Source organism: Bos indicus x Bos taurus, chromosome 6, assembly GCF_003369695.1.
Source record: "Bos indicus x Bos taurus breed Angus x Brahman F1 hybrid chromosome 6, Bos_hybrid_MaternalHap_v2.0, whole genome shotgun sequence".
In the NCBI taxonomy this organism is placed as follows: Eukaryota; Metazoa; Chordata; class Mammalia; order Artiodactyla; family Bovidae; genus Bos; species Bos indicus x Bos taurus.
In genome coordinates, this window is record NC_040081.1 from 77,535,743 (window position 1) to 77,550,356 (window position 14,614).

The following is a 14,614-nucleotide window of genomic DNA, read 5'->3' on the forward strand; positions in this document are numbered from 1 at the left end:
GGCTCCTCCGTCCGGGGGATTTTCCAGACAAGAGTACTGGAGTGTGTTGCCATTTCCTTCTCCAGGGGATCTTCCCAGCCCAAGGATCGAACCCGGGTATCCCACATTGTAGGTAGACTCTTTATCATCTGAGCCACCAGGGAGTCCCACATCCACAACTGAGTGTCATTTTCACTGCCCTCCACTCTTCCTCAGTAGCGTATTTGGACACATTCTGACCTGGGGGGCTTAACTTCTGGTGTCATATCTTTTTGCCTTTTCATGCTGTTCCTGTTCATGGGGTTCTTATGGCAAGAATAGTGGAGTCCATGGGGTCGCAAAGACCCAGACACGATTTAGCAACTGAACAACAATAAAGACAATTTCTACCCCTTCCTTTATTTTAGAGGAAATTAATGGAATTACCAGTATCTATATAAATATGTAAGTTTCTCAAGAGTCTAGGTCTGTATTTTCTGATACTAATCTTATGGCTTAATATTATGGAAGTAAAAGTTTGAAACTCCTGTAAATTAAATCATACAAAATTTAATCTGGAATGAACAATTAAATTATTTAATCCAACTGTATTGAAACCTTAATGTAATGAGATACAGTTACATATATACATATATCTGAACATACTTTCAAAATAAAGCATAGATAATTATTATATCATGCACTCATCATGAATTACTGAGTATTTAATATATGTCAGATAGTATATTTGTATGGAAAAGAGAGTAGAATATCAAATTTCCTTGCATTCAATAAGCTATAGAGTTGAAGAGTTTAAATGTGGTTTTGGAAGGATGAATTACTTTATCAAGTCTGTAATCTATATGCTGATTATTAAGTGACTTAGAAGAATGTTTATGTTTTTACTTGAAATTAAGTATCATTTATATGACGATTATGCAGCTCTCTTTCTTTTTTATAATTTTAATTACCTGAGGAAAATGAAATGTTTAGTGGTCTTATCAGTGTTAGAGAGATGATAGGCACAGTGAAGAGCCAAGATTTGACTGTCTACAACTCATAGTACAATAAGCCTGATTACCCTACCCTATAAACTCCTTGAGGAGAGGGGCCATGTCATATTCAATCTTGTATTCCTATTCCAGCAATGAGTTGGATCTCCCATTTGTGTCACTGTTAGGTTCTTTGGTTAAAAAAAAAAAAAATACTTGAGTTTGTTTAATTGTTGCTTTTAAGAAAGTGCTTAGAATACAATCTAATGACCTTCTTTTTTCCAGACTCTAGACATAAACAGCAAAACAAATAGCTGAGAACTTCAGCCACCTTGAACAAAGGCCTTACATTTTATCAGTTTCTTAGGAATTTGTGCATATATAACAGGGATGACAACATATATATTACTTTAAGCATCTGCAATAGATCAAAGTTTCTAAAATTACATTCTTAAAAAAAAAAAAAAAACTGGAGCTTAAATTATGAGCTCTTCTTCCCTATTCACTTTGAGTGTTTCATTTCCAGAAACAGAATAATTTTCTTTTTCCTGAATTTAACTTCATACTTATAAATAAATCATGTATAACCCATATATTTTGGAACCACTTTGTCTTCATAGGTAAACTACAATTCACAAGTTAATAATAAAACATATGTCACTGCAAATATTAGGTGATAACTTCAGTAACTAGATGTTACTGATGTTACATCATTCAGTAACAATGATGTCAAAACTAGGGAAATAAAATACAATATTGAGGCTGTAAGTAAGGAATTATTCTAAATCCTAATACCAATTCAGCAGCATTACACTCTGAATGTTTTGCTGCTTGATGAGAAATCAGTAAATTCAATTCAGTTGAATTTATTCCCCCAGTTTTTGTGTGTGCATAGTTTTGTAACCAACAAAATGTACTTAATATTCTCATAAATCAAAACTTCTGGAAATTTTACTGTAATGAGAAAATCAACATAACTCTGCTGATTATAACTCAGGAATTCTCAGAAATACGTTCATACTGTTTGAAGTTAATATGTCTATGTGGTCGTTTCAATTTTAAGTAAATAATAGTATTCGAGATGAAGCTGAAGAAGAGTTTACTTGAGAAGGACTAACTCTTCTTTTGTTAAAATAAAGACTCAGGCATTGACTCAATTCCACCAACATTATTGAAGGCCTAGTATGTACCAATGAGGAGCATAGTATCCATACTCAAAAGCCATCACCTCTCTTACAGCCCCATGTTCTCGTCTGTATGCATGTGACCCATAGTATTCCAGTCATCTTCATCACCACTGAACCCTCAAATATATGGTCACATAGGAACTTGTTCTCCCTACTTCCATTTCATTTACTCTTGAACACAACAACTGAACTGAACCTAAGTCAGATCATATCTTTCCTCTGCTCAGAACTTACTGTGGCTTCCCACACCAGACAGAGTGAATATTGAAGTCCTCCCCATACCTGTAAAGTCCTATATGCTCAGTCCCTCAACACCTCTGTGCTCTCATCTCATACTGGTTTTCCCTCATGTTGCTCCAGCCACACTGGCCATCTCACTGCATAGAGACTTTTGCAGATGCTTTTCCCTCTACCTGGAAAGCTCCCCCGTTATTCACATCTCTCAGTCTTCCACTTCCTTCAGGTCTTCCTTGTCACCTTAACAGCCAAGCAAAACCTGACACCCTATTAAAAATTGCAATTCCCTCTTCTAACACTTCTGATTATTTTCCCGTTTTTCTTTTCTACTTGTCATTAGCACTTTTAAATATTTAATATGCTATATATTCTAATTTCTGTCCTGTTTATCATACTAAAATATGAGCTCTTTGAGGGCAGGAGTTTTTACTTTTTGTTGTTTTTGTTGTTCATATCAGTATCCCAGTGTTTAGAACAGCACGTGGTAAGCAATCAATAATTCTCAGTTGTGTTGAGGAATAAATAACAATATCATGTCCTGTGCTAAGTCACTTCAGTCATGTGTGTCCAACACTTTGCAACCTCATGGACTGTAGCCCACAAGGCTCCTCTGTCCATGGGATTCTCCAGGCAAGAATACTGGAGTGGGTTTCCAGTCCCTTCTCCAGCAATACCATGACTGATAGTAAATGTTTATTAATCTGTTGTTCTCTGTCATTTACTTTGCCAAGTGTGTTGGTAACACTCTTTAATAAATGTAGATCTTTCCCCACAGCATCTACCAATAAAAGGTTGTTTCTTGGGTGCTGGCCACAACATGTATATATCACTAGTTGTACTTACTCTTCCAAAAGCTGGCATTGAGCAGAGCCCTTGTGAAGTCTTACATGGCAGTAAATGGAAGGGAAGGGATGAAGGATCAGAGACAGCTTTGGAAATAGACTTTTATTCTGCTTAAAGTCAAACAGAAAGATATGACCCTGCTTGTAGACATCTCTCTGAAGCACAGCTCTGAGGGAAAAAGTTCTATACTGATCCTTAACATTAGTATTTCTGTATTAAACTAAATGAAGTCCTTACAATGTACTTCATAACAAATTAAACATAAAAATATAATTTTTATCAGTGTTAATGCTTCACAAAAATAATTCAATTTAAATATGATTGTTCTGAGATAAGAATTTTCTTAATGGAGAGTAAAATGCATTGATAAAATATATTTTCCAGCCCATCAACTGTAGATATTCTTAGATGCCCTGCTTGCTGTTTTCCCCATTTATCCATTCCTATCTATTGTGAAGTTTTACAGTGGGGCCCTCCCCTGCTTCCTTGACCTATCCCTGATGGTCATCTATATTGGCTGGGAGCTTATTAACTCTTAGACACAAGGCTAAAAGTTGAGAAAATAATTTTTTCGTAACACATTGTAACACATAATCCTGTCATGTTAAATTTGAAAAGGTCTCTTGATGGAGATTGTATCCAATCCAAACTCCACAGAATACATAGGAATTATCAGATGGAAATGAGGGTAGGAATACTGTAGCATATGCAAAGACCCTGGGGCCAAAAGAACAGGACAGCTGGGAAACTACTGGTGATTTCCTATGGTTTAAGAGAAGAAGTAAAGATGAAAAAACATTGTACATGAGCTGAAGGAAGAAACTCCTAAGGGCTATAGGCATGAAGAAAAAGCGATCAGCCTTTGTTTGGAAGGCAGATGGAAAACATTCAAGGATTTTAATCTGGTGAGTCACCTATTCCAGTGTATACCCTAAGAATGCCCCTGGCAAAAGGTAGAGAATGGTTTGGATAGTGAAATTTTAAAGAAAAATAAAGAACATTGATTTTCATTATGTGATGCTATTGCTAAATATAGTTTGGTAGGATACTGTAGTCGCTAAAAATCTGAAATCTGGATCATTTAAATAAAGCATAATGATCATATTAAATCAATGCTAAAAGACAAATACATTCAAATTTGGCAAGTCTGGAATTATAGCAAGCAAAATCTTGTGATAATGTCATTACTCCTTGTGCATTAACCATGTAATTGACACAGTAAGCTGAAGAATCTTCTCACCACACATGTGATGCACATGTAATGGTGCAGCATCTTTATCAGAGCAAACATGATTGCAAACAAATCTCTTCTCTCAGAGCGTTGTATGTTAATTAAAATATCTAACTGAAGAAGGATGTATTTATTCAGAAAGCATTCGTTAGTACCTACATAATTCTCAAGAAGAAAAGGAGGACGGTTGAAAATCAATGACTGAACTAGAAGACAAAGAACTCAAAATGCTTTGCTTGAAACAAAAACTGTAGCTCACTATCAATGAGAAGATTTACAGTTCCTTTCAAAAATTTGTTATTCAAAACGGCTCCTTCAAAAGTCCAAATGAGAGATGGCATTATTGAAATTGGAATCAGAAAAGATAACTTGAAATTGATTTTTAACTATTGCCTTACTACTCCATCAAGCAGTAAGAAGTCAAAAAAGAACTTTTTCCATCAGCTGGAAAAATTTGCACAGAAAATGTGTTAACATCCCAGCAATGACACCACTGACACACATTTTTAAACCTATTGCTTAATATTAATAAAATTATATCACTTAATTTTAACATTAATTAATATCAATACATAATTTTTAAACTTCAAGTTTTTATTATTAAATTTTCTTAATTTTATGTTTTCTTTTTGAAACATCCAGATAATTTTATATGCAAAAAACATATATTAAAATCATTTTTACTGTTGATTATTTTAAGAATTCAGTTTCACTTAGTATTTTAAAATATGTTGCTAAATTTTATATTTGAATTGAATTAAATGCTGGGTCAATAATTTTACTTTATAAATCCTGAATTTGTATTTTGCAAAAGTAGCTAGTGAAATACTACTGTTCACATTTTTTGCTTTTATTAGTAAAATGTTAAAAGACTGCTGTTTTCATTCACTGATGATGATAGGCTGAGCGTAGGTAATGATGACTGGGAAGAAAAAAAAGTTTTTTAATGAGACAGAATCAGCCAGACCTGACAATTTAAGTATATGTGTATAAGGCAAAAGAAGGGAAAAGAGAATACTCTGCTTTCTTGTATGAACTTTGAGTAAATGTAGTTATGAACATTACCATTCCCATAGAGAGAGGAGACACAAGAGAAAAAGGAGGAAGAGAGGAAACAGAAAAATAAGCAAGAAAACAAAATAGCAAATAGCACCTCTGTCCTGTTTTATACCCCAAATGCACTGTGATGGATTTGGCAACTCTGCTGGATTAGCAGAGTCTAGTTGATGGCACAGTAAAGCAGACCATGAATGGCAAACAGAAGGTTCATCACAGGACTCTCTACAGTTTCTTAATCCTGAGATACTTTGAATCTGACTGGAGCCAGTGCCCCTACTGTTTGTTGCCTGTAAGTGAGGCTGAGTAGTTTCTAACCTTACAGTTAGAAAAGCAGTGTATGTATGTGGAGGGCTGGTATATGCTTGTATTCCTATGATGGGAATCTGACTGTATTATACCAGAAAGATGATTCTCTGCAGTGGTTATTTCTATAATATTATTAGGACATTCCTTTGTATACATTATAGATTTAATAACCTGTTAATATCTAGGCTTCACTGTTAGCTCAGATGATAAAGCACCTGCCTGCAATGCAGGAGACCTGAGTTCAATCCCTTGGTGGGAAGATCCTCTGGAGAAAGGAATGGCTACCCACTCCAGTATTCTTGCCTGGAGAATGCAGTGCAGAGTGGAGCCTGACGGGATACAGTCCATGGGGTCACAAAGAGTTGGACGTGATTGAGCAACTAACACTTTCACTTTTCACTTAATATTTCGTCAAATAGCCTAACCACTTTCATTTGGATTTTGGAGTACATTGGGAATAACCACTTTCATTTGGATTTTGGAGTACATTGGGAAAATGCCAATTAAAAAAATCTAGTTAGTAAATAATTTATGAACACACCAATAGGAAACTACTTATGGAGATAGTGAATGACAGGGAAGAATAGCACGCTGCTGTCCATGGGGTCTCAAAAAGTAGGCACGACTTAGTGACTGAACAACAAATATCAAGCTTGAAAGTTCTGATACAATGGGTCAGTTTTTAACAGCATCAGAGTAAAATCACCAAGCTACTCCAATTTGTGTTAAGGAGATTCAGAATTGCTCTTTTACTTTTTAGTTTGTAAGCACTTAAATTTCTGATTTTTTTTTTTTTTTTTTTGGTCTCTCCTCTATTTGCAACAGTTTAGAAACTCATGTTACAGTTAATGTGGAAAGAATACTGTTTTCAGTATATAGCTCCCTCCCTATCTATACTGAGTTTGAAAATGGTACAGAGAGGGCTTTAAAATATTTAATCCCCTAATTGTTGAAAAGTCCTGAAGCTTCTTAAAGCTTACTGAAGAGTTGAATTGCGCTGTAACTTTGTTTTCTATAATTGAAGTCGAAGAGAACCACAGACAAGACTACATTTAACATTAGTCAAATGACTTGTTTTGATACTCAAGTGGCACTCTCAAATTTTGACATTGGTTTATCTTTCCCATGTTTAAAGCTCCTTGAATCGTCAAATAAAGAAGACTTCTGACATATTAGGATGTCTTTAGGTCCTACTGTGAACCAGCAATGCAGGTGTTTTCTTCTGGATTTTATTTCAGAAATCTCTACCACAGGACCTCTTGGCACGGGAAGTACCACCACCAGTACCACCCTTCGGACCACAACCTGGAGCCCAGGCAGGAGTACCACCCCCTCAGTGTCAGGAAGAAGAAACCGGAGTACCAGCACCCCATCTCCAGCTATCGAGGTGCTTAATGACATTACCACACACCTTCCATCAGCATCGCCCCAAATCCCAGCTCTGGAAGAGAGCTGTGAGGCTGTGGAAGCTCGTGAAATCATGTGGTTTAAGACGCGTCAAGGACAGATGGCGAAGCAGCCATGCCCTGCAGGAACTATAGGTAAGTTTGTCCTGCAAAACTAAGCTAAAGGTGTATTGCTAGTTTGGCTTGCTTTACTAGCATTTTCTTGTCTTGTTTATTTGTTGTCGGTGTGGTTTGGGGTTTGTTTGTTTGTTTTTTCTCATGACATATTTTAACATTTGATTACATTCTGGATTCAGCTGAATTACAATTGAAAGCAAAATATTGCCAGAGTTTGAGAATGCACCCTAAAGAAGTCACAGGTGAGAATCTGCTGGTAATATTTATGAGACCAGTAGTTCTCACCCATGCCGTGCAGTTTATAGGTCAAGTTTCAATTAAGCTCCAAAGGGACTTCCCTGGTGGCTCAGATGGTAAAGAATCCACCTGCAATCGGAGAGACCTGGGTTCAATCCCTGGGTTGGGAAGATCCCCTGGAGGAGGGCATGACAACCCATTCCAGTAATCTTGCCTGGAGAATCCCATGGACAGAGGAGCCTGGGAGGTTGCAGTCCATGGGGTCACAAAGAGTTGGACAACTGAGCAACTACACACGGCACAGCACAAGTTCCAAAGAGCCAGCTCTTCTACACAAAAGCTCAGAGTTAAATCACTGGGTTGGTGGGCACTAGTTCTCATGCTTGTTACCATCAAATATATATTACACAAAACTAGGCTGAGGACTTCTATATTAGATAATCATTGGAACTACATATCATTTAACAAGAGAAAAGATTTAACTATCTTTTATTACCAGTCCTCATAGCCGGCCTTAATAATCAGAGGCTCTTTGTTGTCAGGGATGATGCTGGGAGGAGCCAACCTCCTCTTACCCAGCAACCACTGGAGACATCAATCCTGCATCGTTTTCTGTAGGGAACAGTCAAGAATTGGATAGCTCTTTGCCCTCCACCACCACATCCCCACCCCCTGCTTTTTTCACGCTTAACAATTCATAATATCCCAAACTCAGAAATAGTTTGATTTCTTATTGTTACATATAAATCATCATAAAATTAATACTTGATACCCTGCATAAAATTTGAATTATTCCATAAAATATGTAAATAAAACAAATAGGCAATAGATGTCATTAGACTAACATTGTTAGGACTCTGTCTCTGGGTTTTATTGATTTGATTACTTCAACAGGTTTGTCTTAACAAAGTTTCAATGTGGACGTGTACTTTTGAATTCCATGGTATATGAAGTGATGGGAAGATCAGAAGATGCATATTGATTTCTATAAAAGTGCACATTTAATTTTTTTCAGCAAAGTGTTTAAAATTATTCTGAAATCGTTCTTCCCGTTATGAAGGTGCACAGTGTTTAGTCCCATTGTTTTCTATGGTATTGGAATCAGAAAACATTTTTAATTTCTCTAGAACTGTCTCCCTAATTTTAGACTCAATTCCTTTATCTCTAAAAGAGAAATAATAATAGCACCAACTTCTTCAGATGTTTGTTGTAGAGCTTAGTGAAGTACTTTTTCTTTGAAAGCAGTTAGCAAACTGTAAAGACCTACAGAAATATTTCGTTATATTTCTGTGAAAATGAAGAAAGAGATTTAAAGAAAACCTGAAACCCTCCCTCCCAGGTGACTGTGTTATGCTGTGGTCTTACTTTTACCCTTTGTCTGTCCCCTGTGCTGATCCTGTGTTCAGGCCCACACAGTCTTTTCTCACTTGAATTATTGTGATAGCTTCCTCATAGCCCCCGCATCACTCCCCGAAATTCATCCTCCATCCTGCTGCCACAGATATCTTTCTAAAACCTAAATCAGCCCATTTGTCTCCTCTGCTTAATGGCCTTCATTGATTTTCCAACACCCGCAGATGACAGACAAGGGCGTTTACGATCTGGCTCTGCCAGCCTTTCCAACTCCATTAAATACAACTCCCCTACCCAGCAGACCTCAATTCAAAACACTTGATTCCCAAAGACACCATATTTTTCCTTTGCCTGGAATGCCCTTACCCACCTTGCAGAGTGATTCCTTTATGACTCAGCTGCTACCTTACATCTGAAAACTCAAGCAATAAGCCCCATGGAGGCTTATTCATTTAATTCATGAAATTATTCCCTGTACCTGGTGTAGTTGTCCGTAAATGCTTTAAAAATACTGAGTGTTTGTTGTGTTATGATTTTCTAATGATAGTTGCTTTGCTTGCCAGGTACTGTAAATGGTACTTTAATAGTCATTACCTCAGTTCAATGATCACAATCTTATCTTTTGCTCATATGTAAAAATATCATGGACATAAAGTCATTATAATGAAGATTGTTTGAATATTTGAAGCAGACCTATTTCTCTCATTATTTTAGGAGTATCAACTTATCTCTGCCTGGCTCCTGATGGAATCTGGGACCCCCAGGGACCAGACCTTAGCAACTGTTCTTCTCCTTGGGTCAACCATATAACACAGAAGGTAAACCATGTGACTGTCAAGGAAGGCTTTGCCAGTTCTAGATCCTCGGTTGTTGAACATAACAGCTAAAAACAAAATAGTCAATATTTGTTTTAATTAATGTGGAAAAATTCTCCCATTTTATTTTAACTCAAGATTTAATGACAGTTCTAATATGCTGTGAGCTAATTCTAGAATTTTTTTGTTCATAAAGGGCAAATCTGTGTATTTCCCCTAAACTGGCATTATGGCTTATAATAGTTTTATTATTAATACAAATTTTATTGTATTGTGAACTACAGATATAAAAGTCCAAGAGGTATTATAAATCAAACAAGCAAAAGCTTCTAGTATTCATACATATGGATTTTCCTGTGGAAATAATAATTACCAAAAGAAAAAAAATCTACCTTTGGAATCTTAATCCATTTGATAAATGTTCTGTAACCTATTCATTTATCAGTGTTAAAAGTATACACATGTGTGACAGAATCTTGCAGACTCAAATTTGCAGGGCTTATTTGGTTGCAATATGTTGAACATTTTTATTATTAATGCACTGTGGAGCTTTGAATTGATTTCATTACAAACAGAGACCAGATGTGCATTTATGCCAAAAGGGCTATGGGATGAATCCTTATTATAGCAATTTGTGCAGATTTATGCACTCCTAAAATGGAGAGTCCTTCTATAGCACATTAGCTATGCTGAGGAATTTTTGAAAGAGATTTTTCCTGAGAAATATTACAAGTGATGGCCTCACTAAAAGCCTGTCTGTGCCATTTGCTCTTTTCTCTATTTGTTTTTAACCAGGCTTATCCTCAATAATATACTGTATAATAATCCATAAATATCTACCCAGTAGATCATTTAGCAGATGAGCCATAACTATCTATTTACCCTAAATCATGGAAGACCAGTGGTTATATTGACTCCAGTTACCCTCTTACATATGCATCTCCATACTTGTTGCTATTCATAATGATGCTTCTCCAATTTCAGTACTGTTCCTGCCACAGTTTTTATGTTCTTTGATTTTATTACAATGTAGCTTAGACCCCAGGGCAAATAACTTACTGGATGTGATCAGAGTAAAAGATCAGTAGCATATCACCTTACATTAGCAACTTTTAAAAAATATTCCCTACATACTTAGCCTGGGGTTAACATTAATTCAGCAATAATTCACCTGGAAAGCTGTGTTTTCATGATAATTCTTGAATATGGTTGGCGTATTTCATTGCAGAAATTACCGGTGACTTTAACTGATAACATTGCTTAATTCTTTCCTTTCCTCTGCAGACCTTCTAATCTTATGACAAAAGACACAGTTCCTTGCAAAGACCAGACAGTTGTTGCCCATTTGATTTAGGGATGGAATGTTTTTATTTTATAACAGATATGTTCCATTCTTTTGGAAGGTTTCTGTATACTCCTATAGCATCTGTAAAAATATATTAAGATTATATAGTTTAGATAGTTGAAATTTATAATGCCTTAGCTAGATTACTTATAAATTTGTAGAATTGTCAAACGTTTAATCCCTGCAAATCGACTTATGTGCTTATTGCCAGGTCAGCGTTGGAGCTGGTGTTTAACTGGGTCTACCTTTAACAAGATGTCATGCTTAGCAACAATACCAGCTACACAGTGAATAGATCATGATGGCCTTTATATCCCATACCCACTTGGCTAGTCTCTCTTCACTTGTCTCCACTCTTTTCCTTGGTGTATCCATTATACCTCCAACTATTTATCCCATTCATTAAACATAATGGTAGTTGAACAGGCTACCACAAAACTCCAACATATTTAAATATTGATGTTGTAAACCTCTGAGAGAGAATCTGCATGCACTTCCCATAGTGATTTTTCTCTGTTTTCTCTCCCTCCTTCCCAAAACATCTTCCACAGAATTCATCCTTTTACTCGTTTCCTCCCTCAGTACCCAAGTCCCAACAGCAAACAGATGGAACCTGGGCAGAAAACTTGTTTACAGTGGTATTGAGGGAACAAAGGTGAACTGCAAGGGATTAAGAGGAATTCCAATGCTAGGAACACAGATGGAGCTTTCCCCAACCCCAGGCCTATGGTTGCCAGATCAAAGGAATGGTGGAAAATTGGTAACAGAGTGTCCAACTCTGTGCAACCCCATAGACGGCAGCCCACCAGACTCCCCCGTCCCTGGGATTCTCCAGGCAGGAACACTGGAGTGGGTTGCCATTGCCTTCTCCAATGCATGAAAGTGAAAAGTGAAAGTGAAGTCGCTCAGTCGTGTCCGATTCTTCCCGACCCCATGGACTGCAGCCTACCAGGCTCCTCTGCCCATGGGATTTTTCAGGCAAGAGTACTGGAGTGAGTTGCCATTGCCTTCTCCAAGCCTCCCCACTAGCCAAACCCAAACAAAAGCCAAAGGGAGAGATGTTGTCTTAAACGTATCATGTAAGTCCATTTCTTAAGACAGAGAAAAGGATGGAGGAGGATGGAAAGTGGTCTTCTCTGACTTAAGAAATGGAAAGTATCCAGCAGAGTTCAGTTTTTCTTTACTTCTCTCACCCCTCCTCCCTTTCCCATCCTTCTCTTCCTCTCTTCACTGCCTCTCTCTTCCCTCCTTCCTTTCTCTTGCTCCATCCTCTTTCCTCTGCTCTGACCTCCCCATTTTTCTTATGTTTTATGTCATGTTGAAAAACTTAAAGTGAAATAGGTATCTGATCTATTCCTCCCCTCCTCCACTCACTGTGGTTCTGAGAATTTTTAAAGTAGAGGAACACTGTTTACCCCCAATAACAGTATAGATGGGGAAAAATAAAGAGGGAGTGATTCTCTCATTTGAACAGTATATTCAGTTTCCCCTACCCAAGTTTGTGGTACCATTATAGGCTGCAAATATGAATAAATAAATGGATCACGATGCTCACTTTAGTTGGAAAAAGCAAACATTATCATTTTTCTTAAGAAATTAGTTGTGTTTTTTCTTCCTGCAGTCAGGCAAAGAGGGAAGAACCAAGCACAGAATTTTGATCATTTTGTGATTCACAAATGAAGTCAGGCCACTTCATATGGGTGAAATGATAGATTGAATTTTGAGTGGTATTATAGAGTAGATTACATTTCACTAGAGAAAATGTAAGCCTTTAAAGTCAGAAGAAGTTTGTTAAATGCTGGCCATAATACTTTCATAGTCATGAGATTTAATAAAAAGCCAAATTTGTGTAGAAAGGAAAAGCAAAATACAAAAAGGAAAATTTACCTCAGCAGCAATGGGGAAGTGTAGGGGCAGAGAAAGAAGGAGAAACTGGTAAGTGAGTGGACAAATCGATGGGCAGGTGGACAGAAAGGTAGATACAATGATAAATAGATGGTTGGATAAAAAGATTAGATAGTGAAGCTGAGTACATACGTCTTCAAATTAATGTTTTAAAAACATTTTCCTGTTTATGGAAGCCAACAAATTAGTTTAGAGCTCTGCCTTCTCAGATACATGTGATGAAATATCTGATTTTCTTACCTTTCTCAAAGACTGTTCACTGAAACCATAATCTCTGGCTTTAGTTTGACCTGTAGTTTGGACTCAAGTCTTCAAAAAGGAGTTTATATTTTCTATTTTTGCATATCTGTAAAGAATTCATTGTACTTTATAATCCCTCATATCTTTTTTTTCAATTGAAAACTGTGAAATTATAAATGTGAAGACCCTCCATATTTATAATATTTCCATGTAAAGTGAGATCTGCTTCCTACTTCATTAACTGGTCCAAGTATTATATGCAAAAGAAACACCTGAATTGTTACTGGGAAATAGTCTTACTGTTTCTAGCAAACTAAAGTATCTTTTCTTTTGTCTGCACACAAGTTACTGACAGATTTTGAGATAATGTAAGGTTCTTCCTGCATTTTCTAAAGAAGGATGTGTAGATCTAGAAATGGTGTTGCTGTTTTATATTATGTGCGTGCTAAGTTGCTTCAATCATGTCCAATTCTGTGCAACCCTATGGACTGTAGCCCTACAGGCTCCTGTCCATGGCGATTCTCCAGGCAAGAATACTGGAGTGTGTTGCCAGGCCCTTCTCCAGGGGATCTTCCCGACCCAGGGATCGAACTCACATCTCTCATGTCTGCTGCATTTGCGAGATCTTTACCACTAGCACAACCCGGGAAGCCCCAGGTGCAGGTTACAGTACAGAATAAACCAACTGTTTGTTCTGAAACTCTGGCTGAATCTTGTACCCGGATCTTAATTTCACCATTCTTTTCGAACCCATAGATCTACTATGGAATAAAAGTAAATTTCTTATTATTTTTATCAGAGATTTGTGGCATTTCCACATCTTCAAGCTTAATTAGCCTACATTCAATTGTAAGGTAGAGGCATTTTATTGTCTATAAACCCACTTGGCTCAGATTCACAGAAAAATAGGTAGATCTTTCAAAGAAATGGTAGCTTTGTACTTAAACACTGTAACTCCTCCATGAATTGTTTTGCCACCTAATTAATGTTTGATGTATAAAATCCCATGAAATGTCAAAGCTTATTTCAAATAAAATGGTTTTTTCTTGTGTTAAAATTTGAAATGCAAATAGTATCCATCTCTGTCATAATTATTATCCTTAACTACAGCAGCAGGGTTTCCCCTCCTTTATTCAAGCCTTAGGTATAATCCCACCATTTCAATACAGGCATTAATTTACTAATCCTCACAAAACTTATAAGATTTCTCAGTATGCATGTACTTATTTCTGAGGAATAATTTTAGCAGAATTTATTAAAAGAATTGTTAGAGATAGACATTGTAATGATGTCTTTAAGCTAGAATAAGCGAAATAACTATTTCAGTCTTGCTTCTTTGCATAGAAGACTTGAGGCAGATGTAAGATATGTGTATATTTTTGT

General features: G+C 36.7%; 1 protein-coding gene across 23 annotated transcripts in view; it reads left to right on the forward strand.

Moving 5' to 3' along the window:
• Positions 1 to 14,614, forward strand: part of ADGRL3 (adhesion G protein-coupled receptor L3) — a 945,175-nt gene that overhangs the window by 742,949 nt on the left and 187,612 nt on the right. For 22 of the 23 annotated variants that reach the window (XM_027544604.1, XM_027544589.1, XM_027544593.1 and 19 more), the window contains 2 exons: positions 7,052 to 7,354; positions 9,641 to 9,744. In XM_027544604.1, the coding sequence (XP_027400405.1) occupies positions 7,052 to 7,354; positions 9,641 to 9,744 (407 nt within the window). The remainder of the gene's footprint in view (positions 1 to 7,051; positions 7,355 to 9,640; positions 9,745 to 14,614) is intronic. The other variant, XM_027544592.1, reaches the window with a different exon arrangement.